The 18,093-nt window shown below is 44.6% G+C and overlaps 1 protein-coding gene across 2 annotated transcripts in view; it reads left to right on the plus strand.

Moving 5' to 3' along the window:
- LOC130205365 (collagen alpha-1(XXVII) chain A-like) overlaps positions 1-18,093 on the plus strand; it is a 63,899-nt gene that overhangs the window by 6,012 nt on the left and 39,794 nt on the right. Inside the window, exons 3-7 of one of the 2 annotated variants that reach the window (XM_056432691.1) lie at positions 2,612-4,167; positions 7,979-8,032; positions 13,938-13,991; positions 16,375-16,428; positions 16,539-16,592. In XM_056432691.1, coding sequence (XP_056288666.1) covers positions 2,612-4,167; positions 7,979-8,032; positions 13,938-13,991; positions 16,375-16,428; positions 16,539-16,592 — 1,772 coding nt within the window. The remainder of the gene's footprint in view (positions 1-2,611; positions 4,168-7,978; positions 8,033-13,937; positions 13,992-16,374; positions 16,429-16,538; positions 16,593-18,093) is intronic. The other variant, XM_056432692.1, reaches the window with a different exon arrangement.

An 18,093-nucleotide genomic window follows, 5' to 3' on the forward strand; every position in this document is an offset into this window, starting at 1 on the left:
CAATTCTGCTCTGTGTGTGTGTGTTCACATCCATACAGTATTCTGTATACCTAACACCACATGGTTACTGCATGTAATAGCGGTAAATAAAGGGGCTTGGAGACAGGAGTCTACATACAGAACAGATACATGTAATGAACCCCTCTGCCTCTCTGCCAAGTCCTGTTGTCCTCTACTGCAGAAGAGACCACACGGAGAGAATAATTAACTGTGTGGATGGGTATACACTATATCCCATGTTGATCTTTTCTATTGGCTATTTTATAAAGCCCTTTTATCAATTTTCCCCCTGAGGATGAATACTAATATATCTAATCTAATCTTATGTTTTGAGGTCAGGAAAAACTTCCAGCTGTATACAGAGCTTGGAAAGCATATAAATAACGACGAGATAGGATAAGCAAGTCCACAAAAGGAGACAAGTACCATATTCTATGAAATCAAATAAGAATGTGTTAAAATCTGGTATTAATCAATTACACGTCATGTTTCCAGACTAGACGGATTAGTTTACGTTTTTGTTTGACACGGTGCATGTGAGAACTCGGCCGCTTCCTCTCTCAGGTCTAATTCCTTGATCACTACCACCACTACCAGCGATCAAATTCCCGCTCTTCTCTTTCTTTTTTGAAAACTTTCCGTGCAATTATGTAAAGTCTGAGTTCTCATGTTTATACACAATGTTTATTTTCTGCTCGATGTAAACCCAAACAATATCTGAAGTGTACGGAGCATTCGTTCAGGTCGCTCCGATAGCCTGGCAGCACGGCACTTTCTAGAACAAAAAAAATCAACAACCGAAGACAGGAAGGCCAAATTTGTGAAAGATCATAAATGTGTAACCGCGGATCTGGCTTGGAACTTTTGAGTTTTCCTCGGAGATGTTAAAATACGGCCACATAGCGGCTCCTTTGGTAATTTGCCGGCCTCAATACCAACAAATCTGGAATATTTTGAGGCCATCTGCTGTGGGCTAGCTTAACCCTTGTGTTGCCTTAGGGTCATTTTGACCCGAATCAATATTACACCCTCCCCCCATTAGGATTAATTTGACCCCATTCAATGTTTAATGTCGGTGTTCTTTCGGTAGTCAACAAACAAACATAAAGTGCCTCACACTTAAACTTGGAAAACAATATTAATTCTAATAATTTTCTGGAGGTTTTAATTGCTGGCAAATTGAAACCCAAAGGGTAAAATATGTTAGTAAATATAAAGGTAACAGGAGGGTGAAACATTGAATCGGGTCAAAATGACCCAAAGGTGGGGGGAGGGTGTAATATTGATTCGGGTCAAAATGACCCTGAGGCAACACAAGGGTTAAAGCAGTTTTATGCTTCACAACAGTCACATGGTCAAACGATGCCACAACGTGCCGTATTGGAGACGCGTGTTGCTGCAAAGCGCTGACGTGTGCTAACAAAGGCCACCACCGCATCTTTTTACAACTACCCAAGGACGCTTCATCTGGTCCCCTATCATCATCCTAGTTTTATGTCCGAGTAGACCTATACATGGTTATTTGTTTTGGCCGCATCTCGCACTAGACGGCTGACAGAAGCAGTTTGGTCACCTCAAAAACCCAGGGAGTTTATTATTTTTTCTATTTATTTTTCAACTTTCTCTCCAGCGCAGTGTTTGCGCTCCATTTCTTTGTGAGCTGCTGTTCAGAGTTGTCTGTAAGACCAGTCAAACATGATGAATAGCTATGATGCTGCCATGCATGTCATGTGTCACAGCAAAAGAAAATGATTGGTTTCATTTTGTAAATGGAAAGTCATTGGAAACCTGGTGCCTGAGCCGGCGTAGTGAATCAAACCATTACCGCTGGAAAACACAGCTCCAATATGGAGCAGATCCTCACTCGTTTCTCTCAACACGTACAGAATGTCCTATTAATACTTTTAAGACGCTTAACAGTTTCCCTCAGCTTCTAAATCTGCTGACTAATGTTTGTGTGTGTAATTTTTGCTCAAGTGGCCACGTTCTTGAATTTTACTATTTTCCGATGTAGTTCACTCCCAGTTAGCGTGGAGAATTTCACACGTGTGGAGTGTTTTGTTTTGGCACAACACATTTTGGGCACATACAATAGCAACGTGTTAAACTCTTGGACTTCATGTTTCAACACATTTTTTTATTTTTCATATCCACAGTGAGGTTACATATCTATGGAAGCCCGTTTCCGCCACTTGTGAGAAACAAAATTAGGATCCTGTAAGTCATAATAATGAGATATTATTTCGATTTAGTATCTCATTATTATGAGATAGTATCTCATTATTTAGACTTACTATCTCATAATAATGAGATAGTATCTCATTATTATGACTTACAGGATCCTAATTTTTTTTCTCACAGTGGCGTAAACGGGCTTCCATACATAGCATATAAGAAAGAAAAAGAAAACAAATTATATATAATTATTATTATTAAGGATCAACAAAACCGATTTGATCAGTATCTTAATCTTAATTATTTCAACTTAAGCAAAATTGTAGAATATACTTGCAAGAAACAAAAAGAGAATCATAATACATGCATTGTTCTACTGTACTGATGTGTGCCATGATATGTGCCCCTCTAACGCTATTCTTCCTTTTTTATGCAGATGTGGACATCCTCCAAAAGTTGGGGCTCAAGGGAGAGAAACCGTGGCGCTCGGTGCCAACGGGGGTCATTCCATTCAGATCGGGGATCATCCTCAACCAGCGGGCGCACATTGAAACCCCACTGCGCTCACTCTTCCCAGCGGCCATCTGGCCCAACCTGGCACTGGTCCTGAGTGTGCGCTCACACCGTGTCAACAGTGCTTTCCTCTTCACCCTGCTCTCAGGCCGCAAGAAGCTCCTTCTCGGCCTGCAGCTTGCACCGGGCCATCTGGTCCTACACACGGGACCAAACACCTCGGTGGCGCTGCCCTACGAGCCCCATGATGGCCAGTGGCACCAACTGGCGGTGGGAATTAATGGACAGAGAGTGACTCTTTATGCCTCCTGCGGAGAGCAGAGTGTTCATGCAGACTTTGGGTGGGACAGTGAGGAGGGACTGGCTCCAGAGCTCCAGGGCTCCTTCTTGTTGGGAAGGTCGAGCCAGCAGCAGGCCTCGGCACACTTTGAAGGAGCCATCTGCCAATTTGACCTGGTCCCTTCTGCACAGGCAGCTCACAACTACTGCAGTTACATTAAGACACAGTGCAGGGAAGCTGACACGTACAGGCCTAACCTTCCTCCCTTGTTGCCTATCCTACCACGAGAAGCGAACGTCACAGCTACCGCTGCTACCCCTAAACGCGGGAGCTCGGAAATGCCCAAGAAGACCACGGGGAAGAGCCTTGCCAGGAGTGTCGCCGCTGCTGCCTCGGCAGTCAGATATGTGGCCCCCACCCAAACAATAAAGCTTAGCCCTCGGACCATTCCTACACCCTTTTTGGTAACCTTGATGCCCGTCACAGTCCAGCTTGGTTTGGCCTCCCCGCCACCCAAAGCCAGGACTGATACTGTCACAGCACCACTCAGGATAAGAGTACCCCCAACTAAACCCCCAAACCCAAAACCCACCACCTCTAAAGCTTCACCATATAAACCCTCCAAACCCACTTCCCCAAAGCCCACTCCCTATAACAGCTCCAAAAAGGCAATTGCAGAAACAGACAACAACAAGAAACCTACTATTCCAGCCACTACCCGCACCAAACCCTCCAAGACAAAGCCGGATTCTACCTTATCAGAACAAGGTGCACTCCCAAAGAAACCACAACAACAACAACCCACCACAACCAAGAAAATATCGCCCAAGCCTAAAGTTATGCCATCCAAAGCCACTCCGTCCAAACCCAAAACTAATTATGTCAAGGTTGTCCCTTCCAAACCAACGGTCTCCAAAGTCAACCCTTCAAAACCAACAATCTCCAAAGTCAAGTATTTAAAACCAACAATCTCCAAACCGGCAACTGCTAAAACCTCCAAGCCAGTGACCAAGCAGGTCATCAAACCAACAAAGCAAGCCAAAACCACCAAGGCTACAGTCACCCCGCGACCAACCAGATCTTCATACAACCCTGTAACGCCACCAGCTACTGATGGCTTCCTGAGCTGGGAGGTGCCACCTACTCGGTTCTCCATGCTGGCTGGAGATATAGGACAGAAAGGAGAAGCAGGCCTATCGGTAAGCACCTCTGGTCCGTTGGGTTGGTTACAAAGTGTGTGTGTGTGTCTGTAGCACAGAAAAAGGCAAATGAAGTGGCACTTAGATAGCACTTACTTATGGTACTTTTGTAGTTCGACTATGTTGAGGAAATGTTACTTCCTGTATTCTTGTTGTTCTTAGTTTGTACTCTAGGTTGAAATGCACTTATTGTAAGTCGCTTTGGATAAAAGCGTCTGCTAAATGACATGTAATGTAATGTAATGTAAACGTGCTTGATCACTCTACTTTACTTTGATCAAGGGCTATAGCTGACACTTCATGCTCTCATAATGCATACGGGCCTGGTGGACTGGTGGAGAGCACCCGAACATAGCAATAAAAAGGGTGACTTGAGAAAAAACAGGACTATACAGTGAAGGAGTACTATTGAATTGTTTCTGAAGCTAACAAGATGCCAGTGTAGCACAGCTAAGATTATTTCTTTTTGGCTCGGGTCATTAACCTGAAAGGTTCTGGAAAGTCGAGGTGAAGAAACACATGCAGTCTATGTCTGAGCTGTTTATGCTAGCAGTTGTGGGTGGTGAGTTTGATGGTCTGTCAGTAAAGTGTGTGAAGTAGGCTCCATGAGGGACATCTCAGTCTGTGCCGATCTTTGTAATCAGTGTAAGGTTTGAGTCGAGTACTCTGGAGCTGAAAATAAGACACCGAGATATGTAGGTTAATGTAGCTTGATCTCCTTTCCCACACAGGTTAGAAATCCCACCTTTTCCTCCCTCCTTTCCTCCTTCCTCACTGAACCCACTGAACCCTCCAGGCTGGGTGTGACGTGTCAGGTCTGACGCCTTGCCGTCTCCGCATCAGATTCCTCCGTCTTAGAGGGCTAGTGGAGGTCTCATGGCCCTCTTTCAAAGCTAGGTCAAGGGTCAAAGCAGTCAGTAAACACCATCATTCAGCTTCCCAATTCAGAGCTAAAGTAGGCCTGGCTTATAGCACAAGGAGCGGGAACACTGAGGCGGGTCTATTTTCACCTTTTTTCACACCAATCATCTCAGTTGCATCTTAACTGATCCCTCGAGATACAATTTGGATTAATAATAGAGAAAATAACTATGTTAGCTCAAAGGAAAGTGGTTAACCAAACACAAATCAACTGTGTTTCGGAGTTTTATCACGTTAAGAACTTTACATATGTGTCTACACAGTTCCTCACCCTCCAAATGTGGCCTCACCAATCAGACCTCAATGTCTCCCCAGCCCGCTCTGGGTGTGTTGGTACTTGTATTTAAAGCTCGTGAAGGAGTCATTTCACTGTGAGGTGTGAGTGGGGCTTGTGCGTTTGACACGTGTGCCTTGCTTAGTCATTGTAGCGGTCTGTAATTTGCCGCTGTAGATTGCAGAGGGCGGTGCATCAAGGGTTGGCTAATTTGCATCTCTGCTGATGTCCACAGCGAACTTGACTTCCATTGAACCAAATTACTGCAATTTAGAAAACACTGCCTGCAGCCGCAATATGAAGCACGTAATCTGCCACAGGAAATAGATAGTAGAACGATGATTTAGGGAAGTTCTAAGATAATTCACTGAAGAACTGACAATTGCTGATAGGCCTACTATGTTGAGGCCAAAAAACCTTTGTCATCTTATACCAAATACATGGTAAATGACACCAATCTGAGATTGTGCCTTGATGTTTGACCGTCGAACACTGTGCTCCTGCTACGGCTCAGGAGTTTTCACAATCTGTATTAATGTCCTATGTTTTGTCCGGGCTTCGATTTAAATGCATTAATTTGATGTGATCATACATTTAGACCCGCACAGATATATTTTTGGGGAGAATATTGCAGACATTGAACTGGTCCTTCATGTCAAAATGTGTGTGTATTTGTATGCACGTGTGTATGTGTGTGTATTTGTATGCACGTGTGTGTGTGCCTCTGTGTAGTGCCTCGGGGAGATCCCAGATGAATCCAGTCAAGCTTCCTTTTCAACATAGTTTGGATTATCTAAACACACATGCCATGTGCACACTCTGTCTCCCACGTCTTCTCACAGCACTCTTCTTGTACATACACACACACACACACACACACACACACACTCTTATACATACACAGCATTGCAATCATTGAGGTTTCAGCCAACAGCTTTATCATTCATCACTCTTGCTGCCTGTAGCATTAATAGTCTCCTACTGAAAGACACAATAGAATCTGGATTTAGACTCTTGCTTCCACTGTGCTGATTCCACTGCCAGGAGAAACATCCAATATGGCAAAGTTCCCTCCATCTGAAGCACTTTTGGCTCCTCACTGCTGCTTTAAAAATCTGTTCCAATGCACACCTGAATGGGATTTATATGTTCTTGAGTTTTATGTGATTGCTGAAAGTGAGAGTTTGAGTTTTACTCTGATTGGTTTTTCATTGGAGCTGCCCTGGCCGTGACTTTAAATTTGATTTAAAGCCAAACTCTTATAACTCTCATGACAAGGTGTGTTCAGTTCAATTAAATGTTACAATACATAGAATCATAAATGTGTAAAATAAGATTATAGTGGAGTTTGCAAATGTGCACTCACTGTGTATTCCTGTACTTTTGAATTATAATTCTTAAATGAAAGCCAAACAAGCTAATTCAAGTAATATGTTGTAGAACTCTGAAACAATTAATCACACAGATCGTAGCACAACTCTGAGGACATCATTCAAATTCAGTTGGCACGCACCATGTTCCGACTTCCTCGCAGGCAGCGAGTCTAAACCTCATAACTGGAAACAGCCTTTTCCGCCAGACTGAGTTTGAATTCTGGTGATTTGGAAAATGCGAACTGAGGTGGGAATACCGGGACACCGCTGCCTCCCAGTCACCGTTCTCCAAGTAGGAAAACAAATACGTGGAAGACGGACAGGTGAAAAGAGAAAAAGACAAACAAACAAACAAAGAAGTGTAAGGAAGGAGGGGGGGGGGTGGAGATGGACAGGAGCATGTGTTGATTAGGCCACCAAAGAGCACCCCACCTGTAACAATGGTGATGGTCTCACCCATGGAGGTCGTCCTGGAGAAGATGGTGGCCGGGGGGGGGGCATTATAATCTTGATGCACCAGATCGTAGACAGACACGCGATACACACAATATATGTCTGATCACGTTGACCTCTGGACTGAGGTTGGCGATGTTTTGAAGACAAAGTTGTTTTTGAAGTTTGGTTTTGTCTCTTTAAGTTCAAAGCCTTTTGAAAAATGAGCTGAAGAAACTGGAGAAAGGGTAAAACTTTCACACTGCGCTGTATGGTAGATGCTTCTGCCCTTTTACTAGATGCTCATATCTTTGTTATTCCAGGCGTCACATTTAACAGCGTCATAAAAATACTGTAATTTACAGTGACGCAAAATTAGAAATTCCCATACCGAGTGTTGAATACACATTTACATCAGGATCCGGAGCGCTAACGGTAGCTCTCGTTAGCCCCTCGGTTTTTTTCCCTTCACTTCTCCGTTTCCCACTTTTTTGATTCAAAGAAAACGAATGCGCACAAGGCTGATAAAGCCACACAGGGGCATTGAGCCAGTCAGGAAATGACCTGTTATTTCTAGTGTTTCTACGGTTTCCTGCCACCCGGGCTGAGAACTTCCTGATGGATAAGGCTGAACTCTCATCACCTTGAGATGGAATGACTTCAGTGGGACACGGGGTCGTTTTTTTGAACTGCTGCCACTGTGCAAACATGAAAAACAGCCTCTTAGGGACCTGATGGTTCTGATTGATTACGACAGAAGGGGATTGAATACGATCATCTCAATGCACTCTTTCTCTCTCTCTCTCTTCAGGGACTGCCAGGACCTCCAGGGAAGCCAGGTCTGCCAGGCAAGAAGGGTCCTCGGGTAAGTCTTCCTTCGTCGCTCTCCCCCACCTCCCCCACCTCCCCCACATCAAACACACGTCCATTCGTAACCTCTAAAAACGATATTGACTGCTGTTCCACCCCACGATTTTCAATTATACATGGAACCATTTGAATAAGTGTGTCTTTGTTTACTTGTTGACGAAAGCTCACACACACAAACATACCTCAAATACGCCCCGTGGCAGAGAGGTGAAAGACGGACGAGGACCAGAGAGGACTGAGAGGATCTGTGTGCTCCAGCCTAGAGGGCAAAGTCCTGGACCATTTCTTTATAAAGTTACAATAATAACCTGCCAAAACCCGAATCACTTTTAAATCCCACCCATCACCCACAAACACACACACACACTCGCATATACTCACACACAAAGTTTTCCTATGCAGGCAGATTGACCATATTCAGCACGGGGCTGCGAGCGCTGACCTCCCACCCCTAAGCATAAACAGGAAAGCTCCAATAAAGACGGCCTTTCAAAAGGCTGGCTGTGCCACAGGATGCCTAATAAAAGCACTGTAAACAGACAGAGAACACATGGCTCCACTGGACTTTCTTCTCCTCGCTGAGCTGTTGCAGCAGGCTGCCCCAACACTTCATAGGAATCCCATTCCGGACGAATGAAAGGCCTCTTTCTCCGAGGCAGTAGAAGAGATAACGGCTCATTCGTGGCTCTTCTTGGAGGAATTTCCTCTTCTGTATAGATTCAGACGGACCGTCAAAAATTATGGGACGAATGGCCGTGGAAAAGGTGAACACCTTGAGTTTGATCTCTAGCGAGGTTGACATTTGCGGTTGTGAGTGTCTCGATAACTATTGGATGGATTGCCGTGACTTTTGCTCGAGATACTCAAGCTCCCCTCCGGATGAATTGTAATAACTTTGGTGGATCCTTTAATTTCCCTCATCAGGTCAACGTTTTAAATTGCTTAAACTTTATGACCAAATACCAACAGAATGAATGATATTCCAGTCGGCCTCCGCTGGGTTCAGCACTATTGAGCAAATGTTTGCATGCTCACACACTATACTATGCAACATAGGGAACATGGTTCATATTAAATCTACTTAACATTAGCATGAGCATTTAGCTTAAAGCACTGCTGAACTCACAGAGTTGCTAGCATGCAGATCGACTCTGTCTGTTTTTTATTTAAAGCTTTTGACTCCTCGTTTTAACGTCTTAATTATTTGTCCACATGCTACTCCTCAGTCAGTCTGCGTGTTTGTCATTTATATATTCTTTTATTCTTTTATTCTTACGTAGCCTACTGTTTGTGTCTGAGTCTGAGAAACGTTAAGTCTCTGTGATCCCTGACCACTACAGATGTATAAGGAGGTCTTTGTCTGGCTCTAATTGAAGCTCTTTAAGCCCTTGCAGCACCTCCCATCCCATCTCCAGGAGCAGTTCCACAACATCAGGCCCACTTAGGCGGATTTCTAATGATCCAAATCCAATTTACCACAATTTTATTGGGCTGAAAAGTCTAAACGGGGGGCTTTGTAAACTAGTTCAAGTATTATAGAAGTATGACTGTGAGTGGAACTATTTTTGTTTGACAGCAGCAGCGTTTTTTAAAAACATGCGCAATATTTAACTTGAGGGTCTCGAGAAGAATTTCTCTTTTTATGACTGGAGGTTGCACCCTGGACAGGTTTTGACTCACGCTTGTCCGTAGTAAATCCCCTCAGCCCACTGACCTCATTCATCAGCATTATGTATCACCTCATTTTGATGGTGGCTTACACTTGGCCTTTTGTCAACCACAGCAAACCAGCTGTTGAACTGCCTGCGGCATTGTCAGTGGAAGTGGTTGCTTTGCAATGTGCAAACAATGAAAACAAGCCCGTTCAATAAAGAAGCACTTGTAAAGACCTTTGGTTTCGATGCCACTTTCACAGAGGTCGCTTGCAAAACTCACCACCAGTGTCTGACTCTGACCTCACAGTCATTTTGTTTCACGCTCACACGAGAGCGCAGACACGCCGCAGCGCTAATCCCACGCCTGTGCAGCGCAGACGTATGTGGCCGTGTTTATGACCTGCCTCCATAAAGAGTGAGACAGATTATGCAGCTTTCCTGTAAACAAAAGCATGTATCACCTGTAATTACTCCTGCCATGTGTGTGTATGTGTGTGTGTGTGTGTGCAAACACTGAGCTCCTCTACACATACATACTTGCGAACGCGCTCTTACTAACGCGTCTCCCCTCTTGGCGAGATGAGATTGAAATAATTGAAATAAATGAAATCTGAATCTACGCTGCAGGCTTCTTAAAGCTGCAGGCTCAGAGGCGGCGTGGTGTGATTTGAGCATGAGCATCATCTCTCTTTATGTCAGAAAATAAATTCCAGCGAGGGTGTTTGCTGAAGAGAGAGCTCTGCCAGTTTTTTTTGTTTTTTTTGGAATGACCTTCCGTAGCATTGGATTACTGAAAGTCAGTGTGATGACACACAGAGCACCATTGAGCCCGCCGAGCACCACCCGTGAACCTCGACCTCCGATCCCACACATGTGAGTGTGAGACGCCGTCGCCACAGCAACCGCTGTCGGTAAAGAAGCCTTCGCTAGGTGTCCGTGAATAGTCTGGGCGAGCCCGTTCGAAGTCTGTTTGTAGGCGTCTCGCGGTGGTAGGAGGGTGTGAGAGGAAAACGTGCGTCGGACGCATCGCGGCTACACATGTCGGGATCCATCTGAAGAATGGCGGCACGTATCCGTCTGAAGCCCACTGGGTCAAAAGAGTCTTTGTCTGAAGGATCAAATATATGTCGGCCATCTTTCTTCATGCTTCCCCCTTCAAACCACAACCCCCCCCCCCCCAGCTTGCTTCACCTGCAAGGAAAGATAATTTAGATCCCAGATGGACATTTCATTTCATATAGAAACCTGGAAAACTAAATGAGAGAAGTATACTTTTTAAGGGTCTTTATATTTCCAAGTGTTTATATGGATCTCTCCTCTGGAACATTACTGTAATAGCAGTATAATGAGTCACAGTCGATGCTCCAATTCATTATTTTTGCAACCTCCCTTAAGGCACATTGTTAATACCAGATTTTAAAAGGTTTCCATCGTAATTTGAAAACTTGTCATGGCCATTATGAGCTTATTGTTGCAAATGCCTCAATGATACTTCGGAATACTTCTCAATTCCGTTTCCATATGGATTTAGCTTTTAACAATGTTGGCTTTTAAAGGAAACAAATTCATAAAATTGGCTTTTCACGAGCTCAGCGTAATAATTTGCCTGTCTCCCTGTAATTTATATAGAGACGTAAATTCTGCTCTTTCCACTCAGAGATGGCAGGGCTATTGCGACTTTAACGAACAATCTTCCCAACTTCTCATAGGTAAAACATACACACACACACTTACGCACACCTGATGTGTGAGTAAGTGTGTGTGTGTGTGTGTGTGTGTTGCCCGGGATCTTTAATTAAGAAGACGTCCAGTGGTTTCACATGCTCTCGATCTAATGTTAGTTTATCAGACGTCGCCCCGTCAGCTCCCATTTGGCACAGCATCACACGGAACCTCTTTTATCTTTAATACGATGACTGTATATACATTTAAACTGTCTTTTACGAGCCAGTGTTGAAAGTCAGACTGTGTTTACAGCATTTCCCGTTAAAAGGCCGGGTTTAAAATATTCTGCGTGGGAATGTAATCTCTGGACTGATGTCATGCGTTCAGATTTAAGATCCACAAGTGCATGTCCCATATTTCTTGGCTTTAAGTTTGCACAAATGGCGCTGACATATTATTCTGTAAATCCAAGCACAGATATTTATTCACCGCATAGCGTGCAGCACGCATGTTACCATAACGAAACATTAGGAGCTTTGATTTCTTTCGATTTTGACCATTTTTGTCTCAATTTAGAATCATAATGAATTGCACAGAGCTGGCCGAGCTACTACCACAGAGCCACAGTGACGCCCTGCGTCGCTGCTCAGAGGTTGGTGGTTTTCTCATTTCATAGCCCTCAGCCTGCGTGCGCCGCACCCTGGTCTTCTCTAATTAGGCACCTGTTGTGCAAGAGAGGGGCACGGCGTGGCGGCCAGAGCCCAGTACCAAATGCCGGTGCCAGCCCGTGCCTACCAGCGTACTGCCCAAGTTACGGTAAACCCCAGTGTTAATTTTGAAACAAGTAATTTAATTTATTTAGGGCATCGACAGCCTCCCGTCACACTATCTGGATGCTCCAACTCTTCGGGCGACGTCAGCTGAATACAAACAGAAAATGAAAGGGAGAAGAGAACTCTTTGAATATATGTTGTACTAGAGATCTGTTTGTTGGACCGAATTTATGATTGACTGACAACGCTGGTGCATGGTTGTTTTGATTTTTCGTTTCCTTATTGTAGAATTATTTTCCTTCTTTAATATTTTTATTTGTATGTTTCTTTATGCCCCTTTTTGGCCAGATGCATGGTTAATTTTTACTTTATTTTGTATTATTATTATGCATTCTTACTTTTGAAGGTTGTATCTCTGTAAAAATACTTAAATAAAATATCAAGTATAAAAATGAAAACAAATTTAAGGGAGAAGAGAGTTTGAGGAAAACCGACATCGTCTTGAAAATTAAGTGTCTATTCAGCGTTATTTTTTCACGTTGATTAATTTTTTTTAGACCAGTTTGAAGTGTGGAAATCGTGAGTGTTCTGTGTTACACATCAGCGATAACGACACCTGCACATGCACACCTCGTAACGTCCTGTTCATTCCTGTCTCGCGTGAATCAGACGTGGCCGTCATCAAAGAGCAGCGACGGCAAAAAAGGCATTTATGTTGTCATGTCTGCAGCCGACCAGTATGTCTGTTTTTGAACTTTACTCAAAGGGCTTTTTTGTTGAGCTGTATAACCCAGCCCAAACCCCACATTATTTATTTTCCCTTTCTCTGCTGGATAATAAAGAGCTGCCTGTCTGGATGTTGCTAGATGTTTGGTTTTTTGATGCTTCAGACCGGATCACTCACGTAGATCCTTCCTCATTTGTTTTCACTCACCTCGGTGAAACTTGCTGACCCGGCTCTTAAAGCAATTGTGACTCTTTTTTCCGCCCTCTCTGACTCGCTCGACCCTTGACCTGCTCCGGGGGTAGGTGAGGGGCGCAAGAGTACCGCACCACGTGGAGGGCAGGAGCGAGGTCAGAGATCCACGGGAAAAAGGAAGAGAATTTAGACAGACAGACAGATGGATGGACGGCCGAGACGGAGCAGCAACCACTCTTTCTTTTCATCTGACGGCTGCAGTTTAAACCAAAGAAACATTGGTGTCGATTCATCCGGCTTCCAACGGTTTTCTGCAAAACCGTCCCGCGGGGGGCTGCTGGATGGGGCGAGGTGGTTCACATTACCAATATGCTGCTACTGTCGATCTCGCCTGGTTCGCCTTCAGACACAGTTGTGTTCATTTCCTCAGCAACAGCCAATGCGGGGAGAAACGCACACCGGCGAAGGAATTCAAAATGTTATGATACTAGATGATCTGCACTACTCATTAAGAAACCTGGCAAATGTTTGTGTGTGTGTGTGTGTGTGTGGATGGGGGGTTGTGGATTGCGGAGGCAACAGGGGGCAGGAAAACCACATCCATATGGTGAAGCCGCTCCACAGAGCCCCTTTTTCCATCAGCTTCTATCCCCAACAACAACCCCAAATACCTCACCACCCAACACACACACATGCACAGCTGATGTATAGGAAAAGTAGGTTAAAGCGGCAAGAAAGCTGAGGTTCTCCAGACTGACTTTGCCCCCCCCCCCGCCCCCTTCACAGTAGCAACGCCATAGTCTGAATCGGCTTTATCCCAATATGATGATTGATTGAGATCTCTAGAACCATTTAATTATGTTATTTCTTTCTCTGGCTTTTCCACAGGGCACCTTTGGTCCCCATGGAAACCCTGGCCGATCGGGTCCACCCGGGCTCAAGGTATCTAACCTCACTCTCAGTCTAACTAATGATCGCTCAGCCTTTCTTTGTTTTTGAAGAGCCCTGCAGCCACATGGATTTTTCCATTGCATGATTACCTCTTGGACTTATTTAATAAGAAGTTTATGATCCTCTCCTGCCTCTAAGGGGAATGGCAATCCCGTGAGGATATGTTGGATTTCCAGTTTCTCTATATCAGCTGGAATCCATAAAGAGGCTAATGGAGAGTCTTGGTTGAAGAATCAAGGGCATCTAAGTTCACGACAGTCACACCAGTTTGAGACTCTCCCAACACCACGGTATCACTTTAACACGTGTTGCTGAGGTGAAAGTCATTTACGTTTAAAGGTCATCGAGGTCGTTTGCATTTTTGGAGCTTGATTTAAGTCCCGAATATGCTCTAATGCTCCGCGATTGTTTATGCGCTAGTGTGCTGCTTCTGTGTAAAATGAATGGGCGTCTATGTGCTGCCGCTGCAACTCGAGCGCAGAGAGAAGGGCAGTCGGACACCCGGGGTGTACAAGTGATTTATCAGAGCTCCGAGGGGAGATATGTTACGAGTAGGAACTCCAAATAAATCTGTCTAATTTTAACGTGAGAACAGGAGATGACCCTGCCCTAGACAAATTCTCTGCATCCCTCATCTGATTCTCTGTATGCTTTAGCAAACACCCTTGACCTCTGGCACTGTGTCCTCAGAGTACATAGTGAGGAGCACTACCTGTATTCAAAGAGCATTATAAACATGCCTGTTTATAAATGACAAGCCCCGACCCCCCCCCCCCCCCCCGAGTCCCCCAGAGGGAGTGTGTTTGTCCTTGTCTCCCTGATGTAATTTATACGATTCCATTGTTGCATTCTTGACTTTTTACAACCTTTTTCTCACCATTATCTGCTCCCTGCTCATCTTCTCGCTGCGACCACGCTTCATTTTTACCGTACAGATGGGAGAGCGGTATCTATATTCTCCACTCGGTCCCAGCAAGAAAGAAAGAAAGAGTATTTCCCAAATTTAAGAAAACTCTTGACCTGAGAGGAAGAATAGAATAGCAAGTCTACGGAGACTGCAAGTGGCCTTCAATGATGCCATGAGGATACTGTTGAAGAGACCGAGGTGGACTAGAGCCAGTGAGATGTTTGTGGCTGCAGGAGTCAAGATATTCAACGTGGTTTTAATAAATCTTATGCACGAGTTTATCTGCCGGGTTGATGACTCCGAAAATCAGATCATCATGTTTTTATCAAATATAAAATTCAGCACTACACGCTACCAGTCCCAGCTGTGGAGACACTGGTACAGCTGTGTATTTATAAAGCATGTGTAGTTCTTTGTTTGTTTTTTACTTGTGGTTTTGTATGTATTTTATTATATTTTAATGTTTTGTACTATCTGGACCTTGAGTCTGTAATAAAAGTTTGATTTTGATAAATAGAATGCTCCGGTAGAGGGATAGAGCTCATCTGGCTATGCCCCAAACTAAATGAACCTACCGGCGCCTGTAAACTTTACTAATTAACACGTTGCATGTTGTTTGTTGAATCCACACACAAAACCGGTCTTGTGTCGGGTTGTGCCAGACTTTTTCTTGGCAGCGAGCAGAAAGCCTGCAGTCTCTTGGAAGTCACGACAAGGTTATTCGTGAGCTTTATTGTGTTTTGCGAGTGGACTCTGTGTTTGATTCTGTTGGTCGTAAAGTAAATAGAAATGATAAAATGATGTTAGTCGAAAAACAAACGGGGCCGGATCCAAGGGCACTCGAAGAACACAACCGGAGGGATGATGGAAAAAGTTACCGTGGACCTACTTTACAAGTCAAATATTTGAAACCGTGCCTTTTTAGTGAATGAAGAGTAAATGCTCGACCGAGCGGTGCCCTCTTCTACCTGGCAGGTGTGTTGAGAGAATGATTTCCCAAGTGTTTGATGTCTCAGGGTGCACTGCGATCTTTTCTCTTTCATCGTTGATAAATGAAACAAAGTAGTAAATAGCAGGAGTCCATGCACTCAGCACTCGGTCTAATTTCCGACCCGAAGCTTTGATGTGCCGAGGCCTCGTTATTGTTACCTGCTGACAATGAAGCTGGCTGTGTGTGGCTGGAGGGGCTCCGAGCCCACGCTCTAAGAAAAAGCACCGCAGCGGGACTTTATCAGTCGCATGATAACTCAATCCTGTTATTGTTCATCAATAGAAGCTTCCTTTTTTCCAGTAGGGGGTTTAAAGAGGCTAGCTGTTGTCCCCTGAACCCTTTTTCACCCAAATGAAAGCTGTAGGCCAGAAAGGTTCTCTAGTTTATACGGTTCTTTGTACTTTCAGAGACAGACGTACGTTTGGTTGATTTCCACCAACACAAAGTCCTTTCTTCTGTGTTTCCCTTTTCATCAGGGGAGAAAAGGAGACCCCGGCATCTCACCTGGGCCAGCACCCAAAGGAGAGAAGGTATTGTGTGTCCCCTTTTCTTACACGCTTGGCAAGCTCCTCGCAAGTTTGTGATTGCTTTGCGCGAACCGCTCATTGATGCCTTTTCACGTTGTCGCTTTCTGTTTCAGGGAGAGTCTGGGATCTTCGGTCCGGTGGGACTGACTGGCCAAGAGGGTCGGAAGGTAAGATCAGACAATGCACCTGAATGCCCTTGCACCAAATTCCTCCCAATGAATCAGTTATTAAATGCTGGCCTCAGGAGCCACTCCAAACTGTAAATAGTGAGGCCCTTGAACAGTTTGGGAAAAGCTCAGGAAGGAAAGTTTGTCCTCATCTGTTGTGATGTTTTAATGCATCTCGGCTTTTTTTTGCGTGTGTGTTGTGTAATTAAAACCGTTCATTTTTGCAAAGATCTCTCTCTCTCTCTCTCTTTTGCTTCCTCCTTAATTCTCTTCATCTCTCTTTCTCCTTTTGTGCTGTGTTTTCTGTCCATTTCTTCCATCTGTGTTGGCTGGATCCAGCACGGAGGGGTTTTAATGTTGGCAGGAGGGATGGAGGGGGAAGGGTTTTGGTCATCAGGGAAACGAGGATAGGGATCGTGCACTCGAACACAAAATCACCAGTGTCTTAGATGTCAAGTCGGAACTTGAGGGATTTATGACGGTAGGAAGGAAAAGTGGGAAAGAGAGGAGTCGAACAAACACAAACCAAGGGGAAGGTTTGAGTTGTGCATGTGTCTAAGCTCCTGGTTGTGTGCTTGCATCGCGCGTGCAATGATATAACAAAAGATACATGTTTCTATTGTTAAATAACTGAATTAAAATCAATTGTACTACGAATTGAACCAGAGTTAATCAGACCGAGCTGTCATATAAGACATGACACAAACCTTCTGAGTGAGTCTCGTGTGCTCCTCAGGAATGAAGTCAAATCATCTGTTTCACTTATTCTGAAACCATCGCATGTGAACACACGTCTCACGGTGGCAGAAGAAGATCTCACGGACCGCAATCACACCCCGTATCAACTAGAATTGAAGCCGCATGTCAAACAAAGTGGAAGCATCAGCTGAGTAATTGCACAGAGCAGGTAGATTGTATGCATTTCAGCGTCGGTGTGAAATCCCTCAGCGTGTACTCGCTGACTTGCCAGAGCCACGGAGCTCTAGTTGGACGGCTGCCTCCAGTTTAACATATGGCTTTTGTTAGCAGTCAGCTTTTCTCTGTGTGCGTCTGTGTCCAGTTGTATGTCTCTGTCTTTCTCGTTTCCACACTCACACACACACACACACACAGTCAGAATGGAAAATGTAAAGCTGGTGGAAAACATTCGCCGATTTCTTTCAAGCTGAATGGGTCTTGGCGTGGATTTGACGGCCCATCAGAAAGGTAGACAGTGACAGGGCTGCAGGTGAGAAAGTGTGTGTTCTACTCTGAGATTACACACACACACACTATTGTTTGGCATATTGGTGAGATTACCTGGCAGGCACATAAACGGAAAGTTCCCACCTCTTTAAAACGTAGGCGAGCAGATGCTCCTTAATCTGTCTTCACGACACCCCGAGTACATTACAGCCGTCCCATAGGAGTAGATCGGTATACATCATCATGTCGGGAGGTTGTTGCTATGGCATCATCATCAACACACACTCTGACATCATCACAGCGTTGCCTCAGGTAT

The sequence above is a fragment of the Pseudoliparis swirei genome, chromosome 15 (assembly GCF_029220125.1).
Source record: "Pseudoliparis swirei isolate HS2019 ecotype Mariana Trench chromosome 15, NWPU_hadal_v1, whole genome shotgun sequence".
Lineage (NCBI taxonomy): Eukaryota > Metazoa > Chordata > Actinopteri > Perciformes > Liparidae > Pseudoliparis > Pseudoliparis swirei.